The following is a 27,397-nucleotide window of genomic DNA, read 5'->3' as shown; positions in this document are numbered from 1 at the left end:
AGGACAGTATGGTCCAATTTTTTTTTTTTTTTTTTCTCTCACCGTTGCCCAGCTTCACCAATTAAAACGTACAGTTTATTCAGCCGTTTACTGTGCGCATGAGGAAAAAAAATCATTCAGACTTTACAAAAATCAGCATACACGCATAATATTTCCGGCAGTCAAAAATTTACATTCCGGTTCCCATTCCCATAACCTGTTAAAATCTGCACCCCACAGTTACGGCAAATCTTGGTCCCACTTCACACAGACTTTGACTAAACGACTGCCATGAATTTTTGTCGGGTCAAATACTCTCGATCCTTGACATTCTTTCATTCTTTGACTAACAATCAGATATTTTTATGTTTTACGGTCTATATAGAAGTCTATATTTTAACGAGTTCGGACCATTAACGCTGCATCAATGGACAAATTTAACAACGCCATCTGTAACTCATTTTTCTTCCCATTCACATGTAGCACGACATAGAAGTCGTGCAACTGCGAATACTAACAAAAAAAAGAAAAATAAATTAAGAACCATTACAGTTTACACTAACGACAGAGACTGCCAAAAGCGCCCCTCTCCACCCTCTCTCTGTGTGTCTATCTTTATTTAAATGAAGCTTTGCAATGGATATGAACCAGAAGAGAAAAACCACAACGAGCATAGGAGAGATGACAAAAGGAGTGCAGCGTACAATGGTTACACTTACATTGTGCTTCCTTTTGAACCTTCTCTTCTTCTGCTTGGCATCAGCCATCTCCAGAGATGTTGATCATCTAATTTCCTTCAAGAATTCTCTTCCAAATCCTAATTTGTTATCCAACTGGAGCCAGATCCACGGTGTGTGTGAATTTCAAGGTGTTAAATGTAAAGGAAACCACGTGTCCTCTCTAACCATTCGAGGTCTGCCACTCGAAGCAAACTTCAATTCAGTCTCAACTCACATCCTCTCTCTTGAAAACCTAGAAGCGCTCTCTCTCCATTCTACCAATCTCAATGGATCCATCTCAGCCCTTGCAAACTGCACCATTCGACTCAAAGAACTAGACCTATCCAGTAACAACCTTCATGGGTCTGTCTATGATACAGCTTCCCTGGTGGCCTCCTGTCATTCTCTTCAGTCACTCAACCTCTCCAATAATTACATTGGCCAAGCCTTCAATCGTTTCTCTCCAGTTCTCTCCCAACTAAGGATGCTTGATCTCTCCAATAACATGATAACAACCAACGAAGATATCCATTGGTTATTCTCTAAACTCAGGTTACTCAAACATCTGGACCTCTCCAATAACACAGTTAAAGGAACCATGCCACAAATAACCAATTGCAATTCTTTGCAATATCTCACTAGTGGAGAACGTACAATTAGTGTCGCCTCAAAAAGCCGACACTAATACTTTAGCATCGGTCAATTACAAAAAACCGACACTATTACAATTAGTGTCGGCTGTTTATAATTAGTTGACACTAATAACTAATATTTAGTGTCAGATTTTTAATTTTAGCCGATACTAATACTTAGTGTCGGCTGTTTATAAACAACCGACACTAATAACTAACAATTACTGTCGGATAATTGTAAACAACCGACACTAATACTTAGTGTCAGGTTTTAAATTTAAGCCGATACTAATACTTAGTGTCGCTGTTATAAAAGCCGACACTAATTGTTCAAAAAAAATTATTTTAAGTCGCGCGCAAGCACCTCATCCAAAACGCGCCTAGGGTTGTGTACAGCTCCTTTCTCCCTCCGCACCTGTCTCCCTCCGCCATTTCTAAATCGCCTCAGACCGACAGCATCTCTCTCTCTTGCTCTCTCGCTCTCTCGCCTCTCTGGACGCACCAACTCTCTCTGGCCTCAGACCGGCGGCCCTCAGTATCAGCACCAGCATCGATCTTGCCAAGCTGCTAGCGCCGCCTCCGGTTTGTCTAGCTCCGGCGATCCTACTCATAACCCGATTGTAGGTAAAGTCATTCTCTCTCTCAATCTCCTCAATCCCGATGTATATCTGTGCCATTTAGTAATTTCTTCTCTCTATCTCCTCAATCCCGATGTATATCTGTGCCTTAGGTTTTGGTCGTGTAATGTTCAATTAACTTAATTTCTGGTGAAATGTGAATCAATTTTGCAATGATATAGCTTTTCTATACATTTCGAAGGTGTGGGCATTTGCTGACTCAAAGCGACAAGGTTTCCTTGGTTTTGGTGAATTTGTGACATCAATACAGGTGAAGCCTTCTTTCCTTGGTTTTCTTATTTTGTATAGGTGGGGTTCAAATTCAACCTGCCTCATCAGCATCAAGTCAGTGGTTCAGCTCAAAATCGCAGAAAAAGGTATCTCCAAAGTTGTACCATCTGATTGATGAATAAAAATCAACAGGTTTCTGACATTTTATAGAAAAATTAAAAGGGCAAGCTCAAGACAGTTGAGCTGTAGTACGTAAATAAACAACAAAACAGAAAATTAATAAAGCATGAAACTAAAATAGATTAAGCAAAATTTTCAGAGGGCTTCTCTGAAGAAAGACACTAAAGAAATTCCTCTGTACCAGTGATGGTCTTGTTCGTACCAGTGGCATCCTGTTTTGTACCAGCACGCTCAATTCAACCAGTATCTCTGAACGGTGCTTCCCGCTTGTTGTCAGTGTATTACTTTAAGTACCAAGCTATCTGAACAGTGAATTGATAGGTTAGGTCTGAACAGTGAATTGATGTCAATTCCTTCCATTGCCTCGTGCATAAGTGTGTCACAATGCAAGGCATACAAATACAAGTTTGGAAGCACATTTTTTAATATACCCTCTACCCAATCATGTTCCCATAGTCTAATTGTGCAGCCGTCCCCTGCTGTCCATTTTACTGAAACATTAAAGAATTGTCTAAACCGCCAATCAGTTTCGGATGACAAACGGATACCCAATTGACATATTGACAAGGTTGTACTCAAGATTGTTTTGTATTCACTATTTGTATGTTTATGGACATAATTCATTATTTGTATTCACTATATTTTTTTTTTTCTAATCTAATGGGTGTGCCTTTTATTATTCAAATACACAGCTTCTGACAAGGGTTATGATTTTAAAGCAATCAATATTACATTGACTAATTTGATGGCAATCAATAAATGGGATCTCGAAAGGTAATTTTTCAAATCATAGACATTTTACACCACTAAGTTATTAAAGATGTTTAGTTAATTTGTTCAGTGAATTGTTTGTAGAATGCAAGGACCTGTTCATTAGATCCCTATTTATCTTGGGTGAGTTTGGAGGAAATGACTATAACGCTCCTTTGTTCGCTGTGAGAAAATTCAAGGTGCATTTTTGCTGTTTTTCTTGTTTTGAAAGGTGGACATTGGAAAATCATATAAAATCGAATAAAAATGCTAAAAATGCATATTTCAGCTCTTATCTGGTTGTTTGAAGTCTTCTATCTGACTGTGTATTTGATTTTCAGGTTTGGACTTGTGATAAGTCTGCACCGACTGATCTGTCACAGGAGGTCATTTTGGGGTTTTAGAGGTACCACTAGGGGCTTACATGAGCTAAGCTTAGTTCCTAGATTTATGAAATTGTGTGTCTTGAATAATGATAAACTTTGATTTTGTAAATGTGATATTTTATCTAGTGAGTGTTATTTGTAAATTAGGATGTGTTATTTGATATTTTTATTTCAGACGGCTTGTTTTATATATAGGCCAACAAAAATATATGGTAGCTGGCCAAATAATAAAATTTATTTTTTTAGAAAAAAAAATCTAGTGTCGGGTATTTATTAAAAATGTGACACTAATAAGTATTAGTGTCAGCTCTTTATTAAATAGCCGACACTAATAAGTATTAGTGTCGGCTATTTAATAAAAATGCGCCACTAATGAGTATTAGTGTCGGATGTTTAATAAAAATGTGCCACTAATGAGTATTAGTGTCGGATGTTTAATAAAAATGTGCCACTAATGAGTATTAGTGTCGGATGTTTAATAAAAATGCGCCACTAATGAGTATTAGTGTCGGTTATTTAATAAAAATGCGTCACTAATGAGTATTAGTGTCGGCTATTTAATAAAGAGCCGATACTAATGCCTTATTTTTAGTGTCGGCTATTTACAAAGTATTAGTATCAGCTCCATTAGTGTCGCCTTAAGTCCGACACTAATACCCATAAACAACTGATACTAATTCCAAGTTCTCCACTAGTGTCTTGACCTATCTTCCAATCAACTCACTGGTACCATACCGGTTGGTATGTTCTCAGGTTGTTTAAATTTAACCTATCTCAACCTCTCATCAAACTATTTTACTGGTATGGCCCCGCCTGACATAGAAGCATGCACGAATCTCATCACTCTGGGCCTCTCCAAGAATAATTTTTCTGGTGTATTCCCCAACTTGTCCATGCTTGTGATGCCCAGGCTCCAGGTTCTAGAGTTGGCATTTAATAACTTCAATGGTAGTTTACCCAAGTCTATTTCAAAGCATACAAATCTTGAGTTATTGGATCTTAGTGCGAATAAGTTCTCAGGCTTGATACCACAACCTTTGTGCACTAGTAATATCTCTAGATTAAAAGTGTTACACTTACAGGATAACTATTTTACCGGGTCCATACCTCATTCCCTAAGCAATTGTACTAACTTGATCTCACTTGATCTGAGCTTGAACTTGCTTTCTGGGTCCATTCCCGGTTCTCTAGGGTCCCTCCTCAACTTACAAGATCTTATAATGTGGCAAAATAACTTGAATGGTGAGATCATAGTAGGCAATATCGGCCGATACCGATCCGGATCGGCCGATACGTATCGGTATCGGCCGAGTCCGATCCGATACCGAGCCGATACTGATGAATTTTCTGTTTTTGGTCCGATTTATGCTGTTTTGGTCCGATTTATGCTGTTTTGGTCCAATACCCAACTACCACGTAGCAGTAAAAGATTTATATATGCTGCCAAGAAGTAATGATGGCAGCAGTCCTTCAGGAGATGTCATCCCTAGTACATATGTAGAAAGTCAAAATGAAGATTATGAACCTGATAATCAGCATAGAGAACAACCACGGAACTCTACCTCAGGAATTGAACTAAGAGAAACATGATTTAAAAATATTAATGAACTAACAAGACGTCAAAATGTTAGTTCTTATGATGAGATGTCGAGTACATCAGGGTTTAGTGGGGGGTATAATCAGCCACCATATGCATATAGATATGAAGATGTTAACAATCCTTCATTTGGATCTACAATGTCTTCTTTTTTTAGTTCCGGACAACAATATCTCCATTTTTATTATAATACAGACGGCGATGAAGTGATCCAGCCAGCACGACATAGTTTCTGGCAGTAAAAGAATATGTTTATAGTTTTAATGCTTGTATTATATTGTATTAGTGGATTATTTGATTGTAATCATTTATCTAAACATAAATTATTGAAAAATTAATTTTTATCATTTTTTTCCTATTTTTTTAGTGTAAAACAAGCTTCTGGCAAAAAAGTTCGATTTTCCGATCCGAATCGGCCGATACCGGCCGATACGCCGATCCCGATCCCGATACCGATATTTCCTACTATGGGTGAGATACCCTCTGAGCTATCATCCCTTAAGTCACTTAGAAACCTAATCTTGGACTACAACAACCTAAGTGGTACAATACCTGATAGGTTAGCAAATTGCACTAGCCTCAACTGGATATCTCTGGCAAGCAACCGACTTACCGGATCAATACCTATTTGGATTAATAAGCTTGAAAATATTGTGATTTTAATACTTCAAAATAATTCATTCACTGGGTCCATACCACCAGGGCTTGGTGATTGCAAGGGTCTGATATATTTAGATTTGAGCAACAACAAACTAAATGGGTCCATTCCACCTACTTTGGCAAAACAATCTGGTAAACTTAAGGCAAACCTTATAGTGGATGATCGGCTATATTTCAGCGAGATAATTCATAACAATAAGCTATGCCACTGTATGAACATTTATCTGGAGTTTGATGGAATCCGGTATAATGACCTAATGCGTGTGCCGATTGTACGTTATTGTAATTCAATGCCAGGTCAAAGGGCTTTTGTTTCCATAACTAACCAAAACCTCATAAATTTCATATCAATGATTTTTCTTGATTTGTCATACAATCAACTCAGTGGCCACATTCCAAATGAGATTTCTACAATGTCAGTTTTGTCCGCCTTGTTCCTCGAGCACAATCACTTAACAGGACCGTTGCCACAAGAATTGGGAGGCATGACTAGATTACAATCACTCGATTTATCACATAATATGTTAGAAGTCAGCATACCCTCTTCCTTTTCGGCCTTGTCCTTGTCAGATTTGGATTTATCGAACAACCGGTTAAGTGGACCCATACCAGAACAGGGTTCTTTGGTTACATTTCCAGAATATGAATTTGAGAATAATTCAGGTCTCTGTGGGTTACCGTTGCCACCTTGTAACAGCAAGTCCGTACCAAAGGAAGATGGGTCTCAACAGTCATCAACAAATCATGGGTCTACACGGGTATTGTGGATCGTACTAGGGTTATTGTTCTTTATCTTCTTTATTATTGGGTTTGTAATTGGTCAATTTCTGAGATAGGTCAACGATATGTCTTTGATGTAACTAGTTATCTGCAAGTATATGTCAGTATTTCTGCTTAGATGTGTTAATTTTTGTAAGAGATAAGAGATGTAAGAAAACAACTTATTATTGCTTTACACGTCTTTATTTATAAAGGAAAATAAAAACTAGTCGTTGCACTATTAATTACAACCACTAACTACTATCTTCTAGCCTATTAATTACATGACACTATTTCCTACAACTAGCCATTACAATTCTAATTTGTAACTAGCCGTTAATTTTGACACTCCCCCTCAAGCTAGGAATGTATATATCGTACAATCCTTACTTGTAATTTTCTAAAATAGACCCGGTTCCAAGCCTTTGGTGAATATATCCGCGAGTTGATCTTCATTTTTTACGTATGGTTGATGATATCTTGCAAACTTATCTATATTCCGACCTGTATTTTGTACCAAAATCTGTATTTAAAACTATTAAATCGGTCGTATTTCATTGAAATATCTATATAATATGGTACTGCTGCAAGTTTGTTCTTATTTTGCAGGAATCGGGCGAAATTGAGAAAGAATCTGGACTCGAAAATTTTTACATGGCCCGTGTACCATCTTATACGGGCCGTATCAACCCTGACTTAACCACAGAAGGAACATAGGCACACGGCCCGTATAAGATTTCACACGGGCCGTGTCAGGCATTTTCGGAAACAGATCCAGAATTTGGAAACAAGGCCTATTGAAGGAAAGTCGGTCAGAAAAGCTTATAAGCAGGATTTCTTGCACCAGAGAGCTCATTCTGGAGCAGAGAAGCATTCCTAGGATTTTGGATTGGTGGCTATTGCTTGGAGGCGAAGTTGAGAAGCAAAAGACGCGAGTTTTGTTGTGGATCTTCTTCTTCTTTGGATTTTATCATGATTTCTCATTATCTTATCTCTGTTATTTGTTTTAGAACTATGTTTGAGTAGACTTTTTAGTTTCTAGGGTTAAGATGTAATCGAATTTTTGTGTTGAAATTTGTGTTTGCTTGATTGTGTTTAATTTTAATTACTTAGATTAAATTGTTTGATTTTTATTAGTTTACCACTGGATGCATGATTACATCTAAAGCGCATTTCAACCCTTATAATCTTTCAATCAAAACTAAGTACATGAGGTAGGTTTAGTGATCCGAAAGGTGAAACCACATAGTAGCCGAAAGGTGAATAATTTCTCTTATCGACGGATAAGAGGTTACCTTTAGAATACTAAACAAGCAACTAGATAATTCGGACCAATATACGCAAGTTGAGGTCTAGAACCCGATGAGGGCAAATATTGCAATTCCATACCAAGTTAATGAACCAATATACGATAGTTGAGGTTTAGGAACATTAGGTCTGGTCAGTAGAACCCTACACAAAGGAACAACACAAAGAAACAGTAACTGGTGCATTAACTCGAGGCCCACACGGACTGTGTACGAGAGTACCCGGCCCGTGTAACTGGACACGACCCGTGTAGGAAACTACACGGATCGGGTGCCTTGAGGTAGAACTGAGATGAAGTATGAAACCTGGAAACACATTTTTATTATTGATTAAAACCAAGTCAATTTACTTTCTTTCATTTAATTACTGTTATTGAACTCTTTTGGAAACATAAATACCAAAACCAACTTTTCAAACTTCTAGTCTTTAATTAATTTAGGTAGAATCTGGTTAAGACTTGAACCATCCCTGTGATCGATACTCGATAATATACTACGCGATAGGATTGTGCACTTGCAATCTGACTCGAAAGTGTATTTAAGGTTTAAAAGGTACAGTTTACTGTACTAAAACTTTGTACATATGTTTTTGTGTGAACAGCAGTACAACCTGATCGGAAACCATAATCCCATCTATCTCTAAACACCCAATGGTGTTCTTTTTTTTTCCTAGCAGAGGCTATTATGTGAAAAAAAAAAATTAGTGTTAAGATCCCCCTCGAGAAACCACTTTAATTTCAATCTTTGTTGCCAATATTGTTCTTCCTCTTTATATAATTTATATAAATCTACTTGACAAGTCCTCCGTTCAGCTAAATCATCATCCCGTAAAATATTATTATCAAATTGTTGTTCAAAGGATCCTATCTTATTTAGCAAATCAGATTTTAACCTTTTTTTCCCCTCACATTAAAACTCCAACCCCTTAATTTCCTTCTAAGAAATTGCAACTTTAACTTCCAACTAAGACCTAAAACTGTTGTCAAAGGAAAATTCTGCCACCAAGAAACTACCAAATCATAAAAACCTTCATACTCTAACCATGTTTTATCAAATTTAATCATTTTGGAAATAGGAAATATAACTGCTTGAGTGTCAAGTAGTAAAGGATTATGATCAGAATATACTCCTGGCAAGGAGGAAAGCTTAGTAAAGGATTCTAATAAAGCTTGGGATGAATAGTGTAATGATCTTGCCCAAGTATATTTTCTATCAGATAAAACAAGTTCCATCAATGAATTATTTCTAATAAATGCATTAAAACGACTACTTATGACATGATTAAAAGTATTTCCAGATCTTTCAGATCGACATCTAATCATATTAAAATCATCCATTACTAACCAAGCATCCACTCCTAAAGTACCTAAATCATTCAATTCTAAAAGAAAATCCCTTCGGGAACCAGAAATTAAAGGACCATATACTGTAGTATAACACCATTCAAAATTATTCATTTTATTTCTAAGATGTACCGTAATAGTAAATTGTCTAACATAAGATGCAACCAAAGAGAAAACACAATCATTAAAGCTTAGGAGCAATCCTCCTGAAGCCCCCATAGTAGGCTTCACAATCCATTGAGTTATCGAGGAACTCAATGATCGTAACATTCTTTCTAGAAATATTTCCTTCTTAGTTTCTTGGATGCTAATAAGATCAATATTATTATTCCTAATTAACTCACTAAGATATCTACGCTTAACTGAACTTCCTAAACCCCTTGCATTCCAGTTCAGAATTTTAACCATTAAGAACAGCCATATTCCCTATTTGATTTGATGCTAGAGAATCACTATCTAAAATACGATCGACAAATAAATCTGTGATATTACCAGATTTGACATAATCCTCAAAAATAGAAATAAAACAAGACTTAGAAAGTGTGCGTAGAGAACGAAAAATATGAAGACTCTCTGCCAGAGTCTCACCTAATTTAAAACCACTAATATCGTATAATTTTACCAAATCCAAATCAGATAAGGAAGAATAAGGAAACTGTTCAATCAGAAATTGCGTACCCATTTTAGCCTTAACCGAAGGCTTAGCCATATCAGACCCTCTAGCTTGAGCCTCTTTCGCCCCCACCATTTGATTGAGTTTTACCTAGAGACTATTTCTTGTTTCTTCCTTAGAGGAGGTAGCCTCAGAATGTTTATCCTTACGCTTCTTCTCATTCTCAGAACGAATAGCCTTTTTCCTAAGGATCTTTAGAGTCAACAGATTGAGGTTGAGGGGGAGGAGGAGGAGGCACATCTGCCTGAGAAGAATAGGACCAAGGGTCATAATCCAATCCATAACCCGACCCGACATCACTCAACTCCCCCCCTGGTCAGATAAATTCACTACAGGAGAGAAACGATTAGTATTGTCTCCCTCAGTGACAGAGATATTTGGAGGCTGCGGCTCAGATGTTGAGTGAGATGAAGAAGGAGGATGCTGTGCAGGTTTAGGAGGAGACATAGGAGGTTTAGGAGGCTAAGATGATGGCTGAGATGGTGGCTGAGGTGATTTCGGCCGAGGTGATTTCAGCAGAGGTGGTTGCTGTAGCAGTGGTTGCGGCATAAGAGCTAATGGCAGAGGGGGCTGCTTTAGAGGTGGGTGAGAAAGAGGGTGAAAAGGGGTCGGCTGAGGTGGATGAAAAGTAGGTAGAGGTAGCATAGGCAGAGCATAAGTATCTTTAATCACAATGCCCCTACGCAATAGTATATCAAAATCCCGAATTGCTTGAGTACTTGCAAATAGCATAACAGGCAAGGAACTTTCTCTTTCATCTCCCTAGTTAGCTGAGGTCAAGAGGAAGAAGACATCTTTGCAATAGATTGGCAGCTGTGAGAACAATGACCCACCCGATTACAAGTAAAACATACCAAGGCATTGTGGCAAGAACGAGGCAAATGCCCGGAATCTCCACAGCGAAAGCAAGCCAAAGTACCGTTCTTTGAGAGAGAAGAAAGAGATTTCAATTTGGAACGGAGATGGTCGGTTTCAGAGATAACCCTAAATTTAGGGGGATTGATAGGTTTAAAAGTGATGGGCTTCGACTGGTGCTCAGAAATTAGACCTCTATTACGTGTATCAAAGGAAGCAGTGGCCACATAAGATTGAGTACCTTTTCTGGGATCAAGAGGTCGCCAAGCAATAAAGGGACCCAGGTGCAGCAGGTAAAGGGAGAGAAGGAGCCCCACTAGCACTGGAGAGAGAAGGATGAGGTTCGGCTGGAAGGGGTGGTTGGATTCGAAACGACGGATCTGAAGGAAATGCTGTAGAATGAGAAAACTCAGTAATCTGTTTAGCACAGGAGAGAAACCACATCAAGACTCCATGTCGATTAACGCTGTGGAGATAGCCATCTTAAGAATCGCCAACGGGCCAAGGACCCAAGAACTCACATCTTGAAATTCCGGGAAGGGGCTGGCCCAAGAGACAACAACGAAACTTTAAGTGCCAAGCTTTCCTTTATAGAAACATGGAAAGTTTTACATTACATCGCCTTAAACATAGGGAAGATATATCCCGTGTAATTAAAAATTTGTATCCTGTCCTTCCCGTGAAATGTACAAACATTTGAATACCCTGTAACGACATAAGATATCCAAAATCTGCATCACCTTGGGATGTGCATGGCAATCAATGCTAACCAGAACCTGATCCGTAGTCAGTAGATGCACCAGTTGTTAAAAGTCTGCGTAGTGCTCTATAGCAACTTGCATACCACCCACCAAAGCCAACTCTTTTACATGAAACGTCAAAAAAGCTCATGAGTATTGAACCCAATACTAGTACCAACTCGCAACCTTTAAAACACAGAACAATCCATCAAACCAGAAAGAATGCATGGCCTACGCAGCAACACTGCGTGGCATGTCTTCTTGGGTTACCACCTGCACATCAATTAGAAGCCTTCCAGTTGTGGCACTCTTAACCATTTCAAAACCGAGTTTATAACAGATTGCGGATTCATCGCCTTACAGGCATACATTTGCATACACCGAGCCTTCCAAGTTGACCACATTAAATTTGCAAAGACAAATACTTCATAAACCTCCAGCTGCTGCCACAAGTCATAAAGTATTTAAGAAGGTCTCAGCATAAGTTTAAGTTAAACTTGAACATAAAAGAAGGAAACTCAAGAGAACTGAACTCCTAAAAAACTTAATCTGTAAGAAACATCAAACCAATCTTGTCAAGTGTACGCAAGGCACGCAATTGATTGCACACGCTGCAGATCTCTATGGCACTTCACCGTTAACTAATGATTAATTCAATCTAATATATTTATAATTTCTTTAAAAATTAAGTCATATACTCTTTGTTAGTCTATTTATAGCGAGATACAAAAATATCATACTCTCCTATACAAATTTTATGTTGACCACTCACATCCTTTAATTTGCATGATTCGTAACATATTTGGGCGCTACCTATATTTGATATCATCAGAAACTTAGAGAGTCTATTCCTCATTTTGGAAACCATGTTAATTGATACCAAGTCCAAGGATTAAATATAACTTTTGTATGAAGCCATCAACTAATAACACTTATATAATAGTTCATGTAATGTTTCATAGAGAATTTATCCAGTATCATGTTTACTATGTATATTCATGTAATCATGTAATTAGTTGACTTGATATCATGTATCCATGAATCGTAAAACATAATTACGAATCAATTTACATGGTAGTTCATAAATCATTTTTTTTAGGACTCCAGTACACCCCCATCATCTTTTAGATGCTAGCTACTCTCGAGAATTGAACACGCGTCCTATGGAAAGAGAGACAAGGGCTCGTGTCACTGCACTAAGCTCGCGGTTCATAAAATCACTAATGTCTCAATTTTTCTTAGCATAATCATTTGTGGCAGGGTTACATTTGTAAGACCATGTATTTTGGTACTGTGAGGAGGTTTGGTGACTACCCTTACAACAGATATGTTCTACCAATCAACCTTGATATGATACTATCAATAACGGTTCTTAGTGATGATTCTTCGGTTTTTATGTAAGAACTGTCACTGATGATTCACTTTGTCAGTGATCGTTCTTATTGGATGAACATGCGCACAACATAATCATGATCACCAAAATTACCAGAGAGATTTAACTGCATATTTTAAAAATGGCACATACTTTATAAAATATTATTAACATATAAAAGAGGGAGAAAATAGCATTAGAAATGCAAACTCGATTAATGGCAGCAGATATTCCATTATTGGTATCAATATACAACGAAATAAAATATTCCAGATTACATTAGCAAAATCCCCCCCCCCCCACACACACACACACAAAACAAAAAAATAAATAAAAAATCAACGTGAAATCCGACACTTTATCTGTTGGCGGCACTTCGCCACCATTAGGGGTGAAAACGGAGCGGATAACGCTGATACCATATCCGCATCCATCGGATAATGAGCGGATACGAATACGGATAGTAAACGGATATCAAAATTCAAAACCAAATCCGCCTTAAACGGATACGGATACGGAACGGATAGTCCACGGATACGGATTCGAATACGGATATAAAACGAATAATGGTCGGATAATTAAGATATATTAACTTCTAAGATACAAATATTAATTAAAACAATAAATATAAATATTAATTATAATATTGAAGAGATAAGAGATGATCTATTGATATATTATATATATAAAATAAAAGAATGGTAACAAAAGTTAAAGTGGTGTAGTGGTTTGATGCTAATCCTTGATACTAGAGGACAAGGGTTCGAATCCCAGCTCAAGCAATTTGTTTTAGCGCTGAAGGTTCTCCTAGCGGGTCCGCCTCAGCAAATGGGTTCGCCTAGCGGGTCCAGGTTCGCCTCAGCAAATGGGGTTCTTAGCGGGTCCGATCATGTTCCGGATGGTTCGGATATCCGCTCCGTTTTATACTTACTATCCGTATCCGAATCCGGATATTCTGTGGATATTTGATAATTATTCGGATCCGTATCCGGAAGTATCCGGATCCGTTTAATTCAGATTCGGATTATAAGCTGATTCGGAGCGGATATCCGTCGGATAATCCGGCTCCGTTTACACCCCTAGCCGCCATCCATCAAAAAAAAAAGAAATCCGACACTTTCAATTTCGATTGGTCCTCTTTGACAACAAAAGCAGACCTCCACCATTGCTATAATGGCAGAAAATGCACTCTGAAGGGTTCAATAAACAAAAAAACAAAGCGGGTCTCAAAATAAGTTAACTATTCTAACTTAAACATAAAAAAGAATCCCCAAACACAATTTGTAAGGTATTCTATCATTTTGGAGTCATATTCTTTCCTGACGCTCACCAAAGCAACTTGCTCACCAGAAAGCCACACATTCAGGTCAAATGGGAAAAATCAAAGTGTTTTAATCAGTTTTTAATAGGTGATTCCCAGGATGAGGCCATGTTTGAAAAACAAATTAAGATAATAATAGACTAAAATATGACGCAATTCCCAATTTTCTTTACATATGAATCCAAAGTCTTCATCATAGCAGTGACCAGCTCCATAGACAATTCACCTACAGTCCCATACAGATCATACATTTTAACGGTCTCAAGATACTCATGCTGGAACACAACATCTCCTGAAACCTCTTGTTGTGGCTTTTGCATTAGACATAGGCTCTGTTAGAATAGTAAGAGACTTATAAGTTTGTTAACATGATATTTTATCAGCATGTTCAAACAATTGGTAGCTATAGCTTCATCAACTCAAACATTTTTACAGGACATGTCTGCTAAATATGGTAGCAGAGTTTACATAGACTAGAACTTAACCTGAATGGTTTGGAACAAAAACCTAATTGATGTTCATTTGTACCAAATGTAAATACATAATTGTATCCCTGCATTAACTTCACTAAATAGTAAACTTAAATAAAGGCTTAATTATGTAGAGAGGGCGGGATGGAGCGAGAATGAGATTACCTCATCGAGCATCAAGCCAAGCTCTTTTAAATTAGGAGAATGTTTTAGCAAACAAGTTATCAGGTAAAAGTCATAGCTCATATTCCATTTTCCTCCCACAACAAGTTTCTTCAAGTTGTCAAAATTTCTGCAGTTGGGTATATCCTTCTCCAATTGTTCCTTCATTTACAACATGAGCAATGTGCGTACGTGATTTTTACAAGAAATTACCAACATGTACGATATAAATAAGGTAAGCTGATTGAGCTAGCATCAAGCAATGGAAAACAATTGATCTACACAAATGATGATTATTCCTATTTGTGGGTTTATTTTGGTGTCGATAATTCAAACAAAAAACTTGATTAGTATAAAAAAGACTGAGTAGTAGTCAGAAGTAATTATGATAATCTGAAACTATATTAAGCTTGCAAATTTTGTTAGCAAACTTCAATAATGGATTCCCCAGAAAACATAACCTTAGAAAGTAAGAACATGGTATTATGATACTTTGAATTCATGTGTACATATTTTATTCACACAAGAAAAAGAAGTCAGGCAACAAAAAAAATGCACAAGGAAGTACTTGCGTTATGCAAAAAAGAAACAACTCTCTCATTGAACATTTTTGTGAATCCAACAAATAAAGAAAAGTTTTGGTAGTTTTGAATTTATAGGACTAGGAAAGAAGTATACCTTCAACATAGGAGTGTCCAAACAAATCTCTAATTTTGCAGTATTTGAAAGACCACCAAAAAGGTTCAAAACCGGCACATCATCACCAAGATACTGACATAATTTGATGACAGCATTTACAAGAGATGGCATGTTATTTAATGAAATGCCACCCCTTTTGAGATAGATTACCATGGACAAAGATACAAGATCAGGGCAAGAAATTTGCATGTGTTCGTGTAGGCAACAATTTGTCAAAGTCAACTCCTTTAACACCTCCGAGGAAATGGTAAAGAAATGCAAATCACAGCTACTAAGTTTCATCCTGTCAAGAGAGGGGCAGCCCATGAAAAGATTTTGAGCAAAATCATCATGGAGCTCTACCCCTGTCAGCTCTAGAAACGTCAGATAAGGTAAATTTATTGATACCGACCTAATAATGGTTTTCACTTTGGTGATGAGAGATATTGAAAGATACTGTAGGCTTGCACAGGTGAAAACTAATTCAGGCATATCTAATGAATTACCAGTACCATTGGTTATGACCATATGGATCATCAATGGCATAAAAAGTGCTACACCGTCAAGCCATCCAATTGAGGCATATGGTTCATCACTCTCAAATTGACGCACACAAAGAACTCTATCTAAGCATGTTCGCGCTCGCTTCACCAAAACACCAGTTATGAACCGGTCAAACCTAGCCCCTGACATTCTCAATGCTTCATTGCGGTCTCCACTGTAATCGCCAATTATGACATTGTTATCTTGCTCTTCACAACAATCATCAATCAGAAAATCCATCTGTTTGATGTTTAGAATCGGCACCGAAGCCCATGTATATTTCCATCTTTTGGACAAAACACAGGTCTGCACGGCCTCTTTCGTGCACAGTTTCGAGAGGATATGGGTCAATGCATCATCAGGCAAGCTACTTATCCGGTCAACCTCATCGTTGTTCATCTTTCAATATTCAAAGAATTTTTTGGAAGAATCTGCTTTTGTGTAGGATTCCTGTATTACAATGTGAGTTTCACCGAGTAATGAATTAGAATCCATGGAATAGGAGAAACCAGATCTTAACTAAAAGGTACAATCTTTAGATATCTTTCATATTTTTTTTTTCATATATAATAGTGGGGTAAAACCCAAACCATATCAAATTGTAATTTGTCTGGTCCCAAATTAAATGGTACCATAAAACAAGATGCCTTGGATCTATACAGATGCTTTACATGTAATTATATAAAAAATATCACAATGGCTCTAGTACCTTATTTTGGGTACTATAAATAGTAGTCCCTATTTGTGCAATTAGCAAGAAGCAAGAATGATTTGCAATAAAAAGTAATAACTAGATGAGGTGAAACCAATAATTATACCAGCTCAACTTGTGTTGCTAGATCCAAAGTGAAACCTTCTTCACTATTTCTCCATCCCTATCCTGCTATCAATTTGGTTGGGAGGAGAAGTCGTAATGGTAGAGAAACATTGAAAAATGGAACGACGAATTAAATAAGAAGCGCTGGTCAATCAAGGTAATTAAGAGCTGGGGCCAGTTTTAGGTCATTGTGAGTCGTCGGATCTGGATCGACGGCCCAGAGACATCACAACAAAACGACTTAGATCTGGACCACTCATTGCTTGACACGTGGCGTAGTGTCATTTGTTGTTTTCCCGTTGGATAAGGTTTGGTCAACGCCTGACTCACTGTTTCCTTTTAGATTTGTCAACTCTGCATTATGTCCATCAGATAAATAATAATTTCTATATGTACCTACTTAATAAAGCATAGTTAATTTGTTTACCTAAAGATGAATCTTTTTTCTTTATGTACATAATAATTTTTCTATTTTATTATATTCTCATACTAAAAAAATATAACAAATAATAATAGAATTTAAAATTTTAACAATATAATAAAATTTAAAAATTATAAGAGTGAGGCTATGGTATTTTGCAAAATGCACATTGATCTGTATAATAGATCAATATCTTTGTTTTCAAAGTTTAAACAATTGATCTGAATCTTTCAACATGGTCTTCATATTAAAAAAAAATACTTGAAAATCAAATTTTATATTTTTTAAAACTTTTAATAATTAAAAAAGAGAGTAAAAAAACCTAATTTATAAATTCTAGAACATGGAAAAGTGGTGATTTTCAACCTATTTTAAAAATAACAAATAAATTCTAAAAAAAAAGTAAAATCCGGTCAACATCTACATTTAATATGAAATTATGCTGAGCAGTTCAGATCGAGTATAGACTTCAAAAATATAGATATGAATCCATAATACTTGCCGATCTGCGCTTTACAAATTACCATAGCCTCCCTCAAACTTATTAATTATTTGTCACATATTTTAAACATATAATCTATTAATTAAATAAAATAATTTAAAATGTTGTGTGAATCAATTTTGTCATAAATTATTAAATAAAAAATAAAAAACAAATGAAATATTGTACAAATTAATCTTATCATAATAATAAGAAACTATATAAAATTAATGCTATGATAATTTTGCCATAAATTATCATAGCAAAAAAGGTTCAAAACCGTAAGATCATCATAACCACCAAAATACAGATCCCATATAGATAAACTGATCAAGGCTCGGCATTTACTAAAGATTTAATGTCCTTCAGTGAAATGCTTCAATACATCAGAGGAAATGGTAGAGAGGTATTACTCACACACAGGACTAAGTTTTAGCATATCAAAACAGGGGCAGCCTGGCCTTCTTTTGCTGATTTGCTCATATGCAAGAAAGCATTTCCTCAAACACCTTGCGCACAAGATTTCTGCACTAAAATATGAGGTGCACAGAGTTGTGAATTTAGATCAATATATAACAGGATATAGAAGAACCACATCACAATCTTAATTAAAGGAAAAAAAATCTTTAGATGACTCACTTCAATGGCCCTAACTTTTTAAAATATTTATGCACCTCTGACTCCCTATTTTATTTCAATGTATCACTGAAGTAACCTCCCTCAGAATTATCTGAGTTTATTTATTGAGGGATCCACTTACAACATCTTACAACAATTCGGTTTTGTAATTTTCAAAGTTCAAATAGTCAATCCAAACTGTTGAACATGATCTCTATATTAAAACGTACTTGGAGATAAAATGTACATTTTGTTTTTTTAAAAAAAATACTATTTATTAAATATTTTTCAAAACCATTGTTTTTCATTAGTCCAGAATTGCCTAAAAATAGTAGTATTATAAAATACTTAATAAATAATTAAAAAATTAAAAAAAAAGTGTAAATGCATGCACAACTTTTTCTTAAGCTAAAAGTGATATGCATAATTACTTTGTTTAAGCTGGCATGAGCAAACATTAGCAAATATTTCTTACATAGAAAAAGGGAAAAAGGAGAACAATATCTTAACCAATAAGGATACATTCCACAAAAAGCCACATTCGGAAAAATATAAACACATTTTTATATCAATTGAATTCTTTTGATGGTTTTATTGCAAAATTACCTTGTCAAACTCAATAAATCCATACCTTGTGCTGTTCTGATAATCACCCAGGAGTGCAATGCTAAGATGCCGAATTTTTTATTTATATCCAAAAAAATATAAAATTTCAGAAACTATTCAAGTTTTTCTATTTTTCCAAAATCTACTCAGTCTAAAACTGCAAAAAAAATTTGCAATTTTTTTAAAAAAAAAACGCACAAAAAATTTGCGGTTTCAATTTTTTATTTTTCAGATTTTTTTATTTAAATAGAAATATTTATAATATATTTATTTTTTGTATTGAAATATTAGAAATATATAATATATTACTTTGAAAATAGATGTAATACTATATAATTTGATTTATTAAAAAATGCTATAAATAACCCGGATCAACATTTTTCATGCCAGATTTTTTGCGAATGTAAGAAAAATTAATATATTTCTTTATGTATTGAAAAAAAAATTAAAAATGCTTGGATTCTCAGTTACTGATCCCAGTTCAAAAGTCACTTCTAAGTAAATACAGAAAATATTGTAATCCTTCTAGTACATTTAATTTCTGAAAAGTTGTATCTATTTTTGAAAAAAAAACAAAAAATTTAAGTTATTTAATGATTTATATTGACAAAAAATTTCAAAATAGATACAACTTTTATAAATAAAATGTACTAGAAGGATCACAATATTTTTTGTAATCGAGGGCGGACCCAGCATGTAACAGGGGAGCACCTCCCCCCGCCCCCCTGAATTTTAAGTTTTATTGGTAATCTATCGGTACTGATCGACTTTGCCTTTCTGAAAATTTGTTTGCCCCCTATAGATATTTGATTTGTAATTCGGGTTAAATTTAGTGTTAAAATCAAAATAAATTTATTGAATTATGATTGGTATTAGAATTATAAGTTAAAGCATCAGAAATTACAAGTTAGAGCATTGGAAAATATAAGTCAAGGCATTTTTTTTATCGAGTACCAAATTAGTTAATAAGTTTAAATCTGATTCGATATTTTTTTGCCCCCCTGACAAAATCCGCCGAAAAATGTTTGTATATTCTTATACATTAAATGAACTTATTTTAATTTTTTTTGAATTAAATTAATATATATATTAAGAGAAGTATAACTGCTGCTACTAGTTCTTTTTTCTTTCTTTTTTTTTCTTTTTTTTTTGCGAAAGGAATAGGGGTCATGCCACTATTCATATTAACTTGCTGCTACTAGTTTGGTCGGATAAATGGAGATATGATGGACAAGTGTGAAAGGAGGTGCCGACAGGACGTCACGTGTGTCAATTAGTCTTGGCGATTAGTCATGTCTCATCACGTTATGTCACGTCACGTGTGTCGATTACGTGATATGACCATTCGCGTGACGTGACTGCATTAAAGCGAAAATTACATGTCACGTCACGCAAACCAGTCACGTCATGTCACGATATGAAACATAGAGTATCCAACTTTTTTGGTACGCATAGCATATCCATATTTCTCTTTTAGTGTTCATTCAGTGATACGGGTACTCATGTAATACTAATTTTTATTTTCTCTAATTTAATATAATAAATATTTATAATTTGAATTTTTAAAGTAATGTCAGATGTCTAACTGTCTTTCTCAAAAAATAATTGATAACATTATCTACTTATTTTAGAATTTTTCATATATTTATATATATTTTTTTATATTTTCAACAATTTAAATTAAAATATAAAAAAAAATTAGTAGTTATATCACGTATAATCACGTTCACATAAAATATAAAAAAAAATTAGTAGTTATATCACGTATAATCACGTTCACATATGGTCACGGCGTGGCTACAAATAACTTGACTATTTGCATAACATAACTGCATGCTATGTCACATTAGCAAATTATGACAAACAAACATGCCACATCGTATTTCTTTCTCTGTATTTCCTTCTCTGGAGAAAGGCCCAAGAGAAAGCTCCGCACAACAAAGCTTTTAATAAACATCTTAAAAAATAATACATGCAATAACATTCTCTACATTTCAACACAACAAATATGAACGGCTCAAATTTGTAAAAACTCTACTAAATTTCACACAATTTCCATACAATTGTATAGGAGCTGTCCCTCACAGGTCACAGCTCCGTATGCATCCAGCGTTTTTAAGTTTGACTTTTCTGTTGTAATTTATATTTATTGAGCTTACCCATAATACTTGAACTAAAGAATCAGGCAACAAGGAATGTAATTCAGTTTCAAACATTAATTCAAGTGCCATATTAATCCATTTTAATAAAGAGATCAAAGGTCTTGATATGGGGGAAATATATACAATTTTTATCCACTTTATATAACAAGCTAGCTTCCCAATGTTAACAATACTAACTTCAACATTAAAAAGAAATCCATACCCAAACATAACTTGTCAGGTATTATGAGGGATGGTTAACAAACTTCAAATTCCCTATTTTCTTTACATATCTACCCAAAGTTTTTGTTATAGCATTGATCAGCTCGCTGGACAATTCACCCTCACATTCAGTACCGATTTTAACCGTCTCAAGATACTCATACTGGAACAAAACATCTCCTGAAATCTCTCTTCTGGGCTCTTGTATTTGACCTTGGCTCTGTTATAATGGTTACAAAATCATAAGTTTGGCTAACATAATATTTTATCAGCATGTTCAAACTATTACTAGACTTGTCTAATATGGTAGCAGAGTTTTTACATAGACTGGCATTTAACCTGAGCAGTCTGGTACCAGAAGGAATTAGCCTCAATTCATTCATAAGCCCAAATAACAAAAGAATAATAGAAGTATTTAAGAAAAAATCAAGTTAGAACCAGACTGCTAATTTAGAGAAGAAGAAAAATAAAATGAACTACTTTTATGAGTACTACTAAAATATGGCACTACTAATTATTATTCTGTACATTGAACAAAAACACATTTGTTATTCATTTGTACAAAGCAACAAAATGAACCAGAATGTACAAGTGTAGAACTAAAATCTGTATTGAAATCAGGCACTACTAATTATTGTTCATTATGTCAAACAAAATCCTAATTGCTATTCATTTGAAACAAAATGTTAGTTCACAATCCAATCCCTAAATTAACTTTACTAAATGGTACACTTAAATAGTCTTACTTAATTAGAGGAGGAGGAAGGAAGGGAGAGCGAGATTACCTTATCGAGCAACAATTCAAGCTCTTTTAAGATTACCTCATCGAGCAACAATTCAAGCTCTTTTAAATTAGGAGAATGCTTGAGCAAACAAGCTATCAGGTAAAAGTCAGAGCACATATCCCATCTTACTCCCATGACAAGTTTCTTCAAGTTGTTCAAATTTATGCAGTTGCGCATATCCTTCTCCAGTCGTTCCTTCATTTAAAAACCGAGCGAGGAACATGATTTTTATAGGGAATTAACAATATTGTATTCCAAAATGTAATATATAAAATAGGTAAACTGATCAGGTTTGCATCAAGCAATGCAACTTTCACATATACAAAGGCATACATCTACACAAATGATGATTGCTGCGATTTGTGGGTTTATTTTTGGTGTACAAATAAAAAACTTGATTTAGTATGAAAGAGACTGAGAATTAGAATATGTATATAAAAGGAAATCAATTGCATGCAGTCAGAAATAAATGATCATGTGGAACTATAAGATACATGTAAACTTCGTTAGCAACCTTCAATAAAAGGTACCCCCAAAAACCATAACCTAAGATGCATGACATTGTCAAACTTCAAATTCATGGGTACAAATCTTATTGACACAAAAAAAGAACCAGGCAACAAGGAATGAGCTTATGTTATGCAAAAAAGAAACATTTTTGTGACCCAACAAATAAAGTTAAAAGTTTTGTAGTTAATTTATAAGACTGAAAAATGTATACCTTCATCACAGGAGTCACTACATAAAGCACTAGTTCTGCAGCATTTGAAAGACAGCCCAAAAGATTCAGATTCGGCACATCATCATCACCAAGATCTAATCCGATTAAAACATTTACAAGAGATGACATGTTCTTCAATGAAATGGCACCCCTTGCGAGATCAATTCCCATTAACAAAATTACAAGATGAGGGCAACAAATTTGCATTTGCTCATATAGAGAACAATTGATCAAAGCCAACCCCTTTAACACTTTAGAGGAAATGCCTGCAAAATGCAAATCACAGCGACATAGTTTCAGCCTTTCAAGAGAGGGGCAGCCCATGAAAAGCTTTTCTGCAAAATCATCATGGAGCTCTACACCAGTTAGCTCTAGAAATTTCAGAGAAGGTAAATTTAATGATACCGGCTTAATGATGGTTTTCACGTTGGTGGAGAGATTCATCGAAAAATGCCATAGGTTTGCACAGGAGAAAACTAAATCAGGCATATCTACTACAATACCACGATAGCAGGTAATGAAGATTTTGATCTTCCATGGCATAAGAAGCGCTACACGGTCAAGCCATCCAATAGAGACATCATGTTCAAAACTCTCAATATGAAGCCGGTAACGAACTATATCCAAGTTTGTTGGTGCTCGGTTGTCCAAAAAACTAGTCATGAACTGCTCAAACCTAGCAACAGCCATTTTTTCTTCTTCATTACGGTCTCCACTGCAATCATCATCCTCTCCACTGCAATCATCATCCCTGAATTCCAAGAAATCCATCTTATTGATGTTGAGAATCGGCACAGCAGCCCATTTGTTTTTCCATCTTTTGGACAAAACGCAGGTTTGCACTGCCTCTTTCGTGCTCAGAAAGGAAAGGATATGGGTCAATAACTCATCAGGCAAGCTACCTATCCTGTCAACCTCAACGTTATTTCCGTTAATAAAAGAAACCCCATTTTTCATGCACGGACTCGTCTTGTTCATATTTCAGTGTTTCAAAGAAGAATTTTGTCAAGCACCTTTTGTGCAGGATTCCTGTATTACAATAGGAATTCAAACAAAACGAGTCATGAATTATAATCCGTTGAATAAGAGGAACCAGACCAGACTAAATAGGAGTCCATACTTGAGCAATTATCATGACTAATTCATAATAAAAAGTAAAAAGACGTGAAAATAAATCTACCAATAATTGTACCAGCTCAAATTGTTGCTAGATCCAAAGTTAGACCTCCACCACAAGTTCTCCGCTGCTAGCCCGCTACCTATTTGATTGGAAGGAGAAGTTGTATTGGTAGAGAAACAAGGGAAGTAGGCGAAGTGGAGGGACTAGCATTGGCTGGGGGTGCTGCTGCTAATTTTGTTGATGAGAAACTATGAAAAATGGAAGGAAATGAATAAGAAGCAAATAAGGGAATTAAACGCTGGGGCCAGTTTTGGGATGTAATTTTAGGTTAAACTATATTCAATACAATAAATTTCTGTTAGGAACTGCTTTGACCACAATTAAAAAATATCACAATTTTTTTAGAATTATTAAACAGTGATTAATGGCCATCTATAACCTCTTGATTGTACATGTAATTTACACAAGAAAAATATAATAAAATATTATTTCCAAAATTTCCAATCACTTCTTCCCTAAATCATTCAATTTGTTAGCAACAAAAAACGGTCCATTATCTCAGGATAGAGAAAATTGAGCAAACATTTTCTCTGAAGCTTAAATCATTTTCATGATTAGGTAAGGTTTAAATCAGAAATTGAAGGGGCTTTTAGCTGAGGTTTTAAAGTGAGAAAGGGAAATGAAAAAAGGCACATTTCTCAACAACACACTTTCAAAGTTACAAATGTCTACTCCAATCAAGCTCTAATAATAAGAAAATGACAGCTTCAACCATAGTTAGCATCCTAATCAATCGTACAAATTGAACTTGTAGCACCCTAAAATTGGAAGGTATTTTTCATGAATACTAAAAGTTGATAATCGCATGAACGGAGAATAATTAGGAGCGAAATAGTAAGTACCTTGAATTTGATATTAGGCTGAAGCAATCTTGTTATATTCTGAATTGAAACCTCAAAACTCCACGGGATAACTACTGAGCCTGAGCCATGAGAGCGAGCGGCGGAGAAATAGAGAAGAAAAGGGGTAAATTTACTGAGTCCTGTCCCCCAGGTACCTGAGGTACAATTTCAAAAAATGAACGGTCCATCTATATTCAACTCAATCCGGTCCCTATAATGACTGTAGTGGATCTGCTTTGTGATTTGTGCTATGCTAAAAGAACAGTTCGGATTTCCTGCTTGCACCTCAGGTACCTGGGGTAATTCGGATTCAATTTTACTGAAAAGCACAAAAAAAAAACAAAAAACCATGGGCTTCGGCTTTCTACCCGAAGACAGAAAATATTTCTGGGCTTGGGCCGGATTGAGTTATGCTGTTTGGGCCTTTGTGGGCTAAATTTACTGAGACAACAGGTTATTATTGTGATTACAGAAAGAAAGAAACTCAGAGACTTCTATAGATGTGATTAGAAAAGAGAGAGGCTTTTTACTCTTGGGGTTCAACGTAATTAAGAGGGATAAACTTGCATTTGAAGGGTAATGATTTCGTTTTTTTGGAACAAATCGCTCAAATTTTATCCAGTACAAAATTTATTATTATTTTTCAAGGTAAAGAAAATGTCCTCCTTTAAAAAAGTCTTCACATGGCGTCAACTTGTTTTTACACCAATCGCTGTATGATTTCGAATCCTGGAATTTTTAGCGCAAATCTGGGCCATCGAAATGCATTGAGATGCGTGCTAGCACTTATCTAAAAAAATAGTAATAAATTATGAAACATATAAAAATTGGCATTCAAGTACATTTTCATGTGGTGATCATGTTAAATGGATCGGATCAACTGTTTAAACTTAAAAAAAGTAGAGATATACACCCACAGTATGGACTAAAGTGCGACATACAAGCATAGCCTCACACAAATTCAAAAGACATGCCTACATTATATAATTAATAAAACCTAAAATTGACAGAGCTTAAAATTATATGCTATAATGTATATCAAATATTAATAAATATACAAATATACGTACACAAAGCGTATCACATACACAGTTTTTGAATAACATAGCTTCAATCTGGGCCATGAACTAGGCCGGGATTAGGACCTCGTTCTGCGAGGCCAACCCGGGATATAATGCAAAGTCCACGATTGAGGCCCATAATAAACTGGCCCAATAAACGGCTTAGACAACCTACGCCTAGGGGGATAAAAGCCCCAAAAGCTCCCTTGAGCCAAATAACCACTTATAACTGGTAGCCACGCCGGTTACTGACCTCGTCTTCCTAACTGCCACGATCACACGATCATAAATGGCCACGCTTGCATAACCGCATAACTGATTCACGTTCTGCCTTACCCTGGCAAGGGGAAGGCGGCACGTAGAGAATGCTATATAAGGCCATTCCTTTCACAGGAAAAGGGCGAACACAGTGAGACACCATCACTATCTTACACACTTACCTACTTAGACACTTACTCCTTTTTCATACTCCGAGATATCAGATAGGACAGAGTACGATATCTCCGGGGTCTATTCCCTTATCTCCGAGGTAATCGATCAACCTCCGGGATTCGGGATCCGAGATCATCCCTTGATCTCCTTGAGTCAGTCATCTCTCGGCCTGTTACCTATAGCAGGACGAGCCTAGTTAAGCCCAAATTCAGCATACGGTCTGTTACCTAACATACCCAGTATCAGGGATGACAAATGAATTATTCGGGTTCGGTTTGGCGAAATAAAAAATTTGTGATTCGAAAATAATTCGGGTATGATTCGGGAATGATTCGGAATAATTTAGATCAGAGATCTTAGTCCTACAAGAGAGGATATATATATATATATTTATAGAGGTAGGCTAATATACAATCGATTGTTCCTGAGGTCCCGTACAACCAAGTCATTTTCCAATTTTTAAAGTCCAAATGATTGATCCAAACCGTTCATCTTGTTCTCCATATTAATATGTGCTTGGAGACCAAATTTTACATTTTTCTGAATTTTTTTACTATTTATTAAGCCACTTTGAAAACCGCTGATCCAACGGTGGCTTAACAAAATAGTAAAATCAGAAGCCACCGTTGGATCAGCGATTTTCAAAGCGGCTTAATAAATAGTAAAAAAATTCAGAAAAATGTAAAATTTGGTCTCAAAGTACATATTAATATGGAGAACAAGATGAACGGTTTGGATCGATCATTTGAACTTTAAAAATTAAAAAATGACTTGGTTGTACGGGACCTCAGGAACAATCGATTGTATATTAGCCTACCTCTATTTATATATATATATAGAGAGAGAGAGAGAGAGAGATGGGCTTGGGTGAGACGCGGAGTATACGCATTTGGTGCTCCATGGTACATTTTAGCCATTTTGAAAATTCAAACAACCGATTCGAACCGCTCAACACGATCTCCATATTGAAATGTGCTTGGAGACCAAATTTTACATTTTTTGAATTTTTTTTTACTATTTATTAAGCCACTTTGAAAATCAATGATCCGGTGGTCCAGAAATTTTTACTGTTTTTTACTGTTTTTACTGTTCACCC

The 27,397-nt window shown here is 35.7% G+C and overlaps 2 protein-coding genes and 1 long non-coding RNA gene across 8 annotated transcripts; 2 read left to right on the top strand and 1 right to left on the bottom strand.

Moving 5' to 3' along the window:
* Positions 1 to 552: 552 nt before the first annotated feature.
* On the top strand, positions 553 to 6,656 carry LOC144545525 (brassinosteroid LRR receptor kinase BRI1-like). Its single transcript, XM_078294091.1, has 3 exons — positions 553 to 1,359; positions 4,190 to 4,747; positions 5,568 to 6,656. Exons 1-3 carry the CDS (start codon positions 616 to 618, stop codon positions 6,585 to 6,587), a joined length of 2,322 nt encoding a protein of 773 aa, XP_078150217.1. The 5' UTR covers positions 553 to 615; the 3' UTR covers positions 6,588 to 6,656.
* On the top strand, positions 1,627 to 3,614 carry LOC144545957 (uncharacterized). The gene is made up of 4 exons (XR_013508648.1): positions 1,627 to 1,954; positions 2,150 to 3,132; positions 3,214 to 3,308; positions 3,450 to 3,614. It is a non-coding gene; the product is annotated as an uncharacterized LOC144545957 (long non-coding RNA).
* Positions 6,657 to 14,235: 7,579 nt separating the features above from the next.
* LOC144545555 (putative F-box protein At1g58310) lies at positions 14,236 to 24,899 on the bottom strand. Of its 6 annotated transcripts, none has more exons than XM_078294122.1 (5): positions 24,809 to 24,899; positions 23,979 to 24,154; positions 22,787 to 23,815; positions 22,102 to 22,260; positions 14,236 to 14,453 (listed from the first exon to the last, which is right to left on the bottom strand). In XM_078294122.1, the coding sequence occupies exons 3-5, from the start codon at positions 23,762 to 23,764 to the stop codon at positions 14,262 to 14,264; spliced, it is 1,329 nt and encodes a 442-aa protein (XP_078150248.1). In that variant the 5' UTR covers positions 23,765 to 23,815; positions 23,979 to 24,154; positions 24,809 to 24,899; the 3' UTR covers positions 14,236 to 14,261. The 6 variants fall into 6 exon arrangements, with proteins under 6 accessions (XP_078150248.1, XP_078150249.1, XP_078150246.1 ...); XM_078294119.1 differs by lacking the exon at positions 14,236 to 14,453 and adding an exon at positions 21,096 to 21,500 and having other exon boundaries at positions 22,066 to 22,260; positions 23,967 to 24,154; XM_078294118.1 differs by lacking the exon at positions 14,236 to 14,453 and adding an exon at positions 21,096 to 21,500 and having other exon boundaries at positions 22,066 to 22,260.
* Between the last annotated feature and the right edge of the window lie 2,498 nt (positions 24,900 to 27,397).

This window comes from Carex rostrata, chromosome 28 (assembly GCF_964058835.1).
Source record: "Carex rostrata chromosome 28, lpCarRost1.2, whole genome shotgun sequence".
Taxonomy (NCBI): domain Eukaryota; kingdom Viridiplantae; phylum Streptophyta; class Magnoliopsida; order Poales; family Cyperaceae; genus Carex; species Carex rostrata.
This window is presented reverse-complemented; position numbering and strand designations above follow the sequence as displayed.

Bases quoted from the DNA above. Each gene is read 5' to 3' on its own strand.
- LOC144545555 (XM_078294119.1), bottom strand. From the start codon at position 23,764: ATGAACAAGACGAGTCCGTGCATGAAAAATGGGGTTTCTTTTATTAAC. The intron at 22,261-22,786 runs GTATACATTTTT...TTTTAAATGAAG, and splicing joins TAGTGACTCCTGTGATGAAG to GAACGACTGGAGAAGGATAT. The intron at 21,501-22,065 runs GTAATCTCGCTC...CCATTATAACAG, and splicing joins TTGAATTGTTGCTCGATAAG to AGCCAAGGTCAAATACAAGA.
- LOC144545525 (XM_078294091.1), top strand. From the start codon at position 616: ATGGATATGAACCAGAAGAGAAAAACCACAACGAGCATAGGAGAGATG. The intron at 1,360-4,189 runs GTCGCCTCAAAA...GTTCTCCACTAG, and splicing joins GTGGAGAACGTACAATTAGT to TGTCTTGACCTATCTTCCAA. The intron at 4,748-5,567 runs GTAGGCAATATC...ACTATGGGTGAG, and splicing joins ACTTGAATGGTGAGATCATA to ATACCCTCTGAGCTATCATC.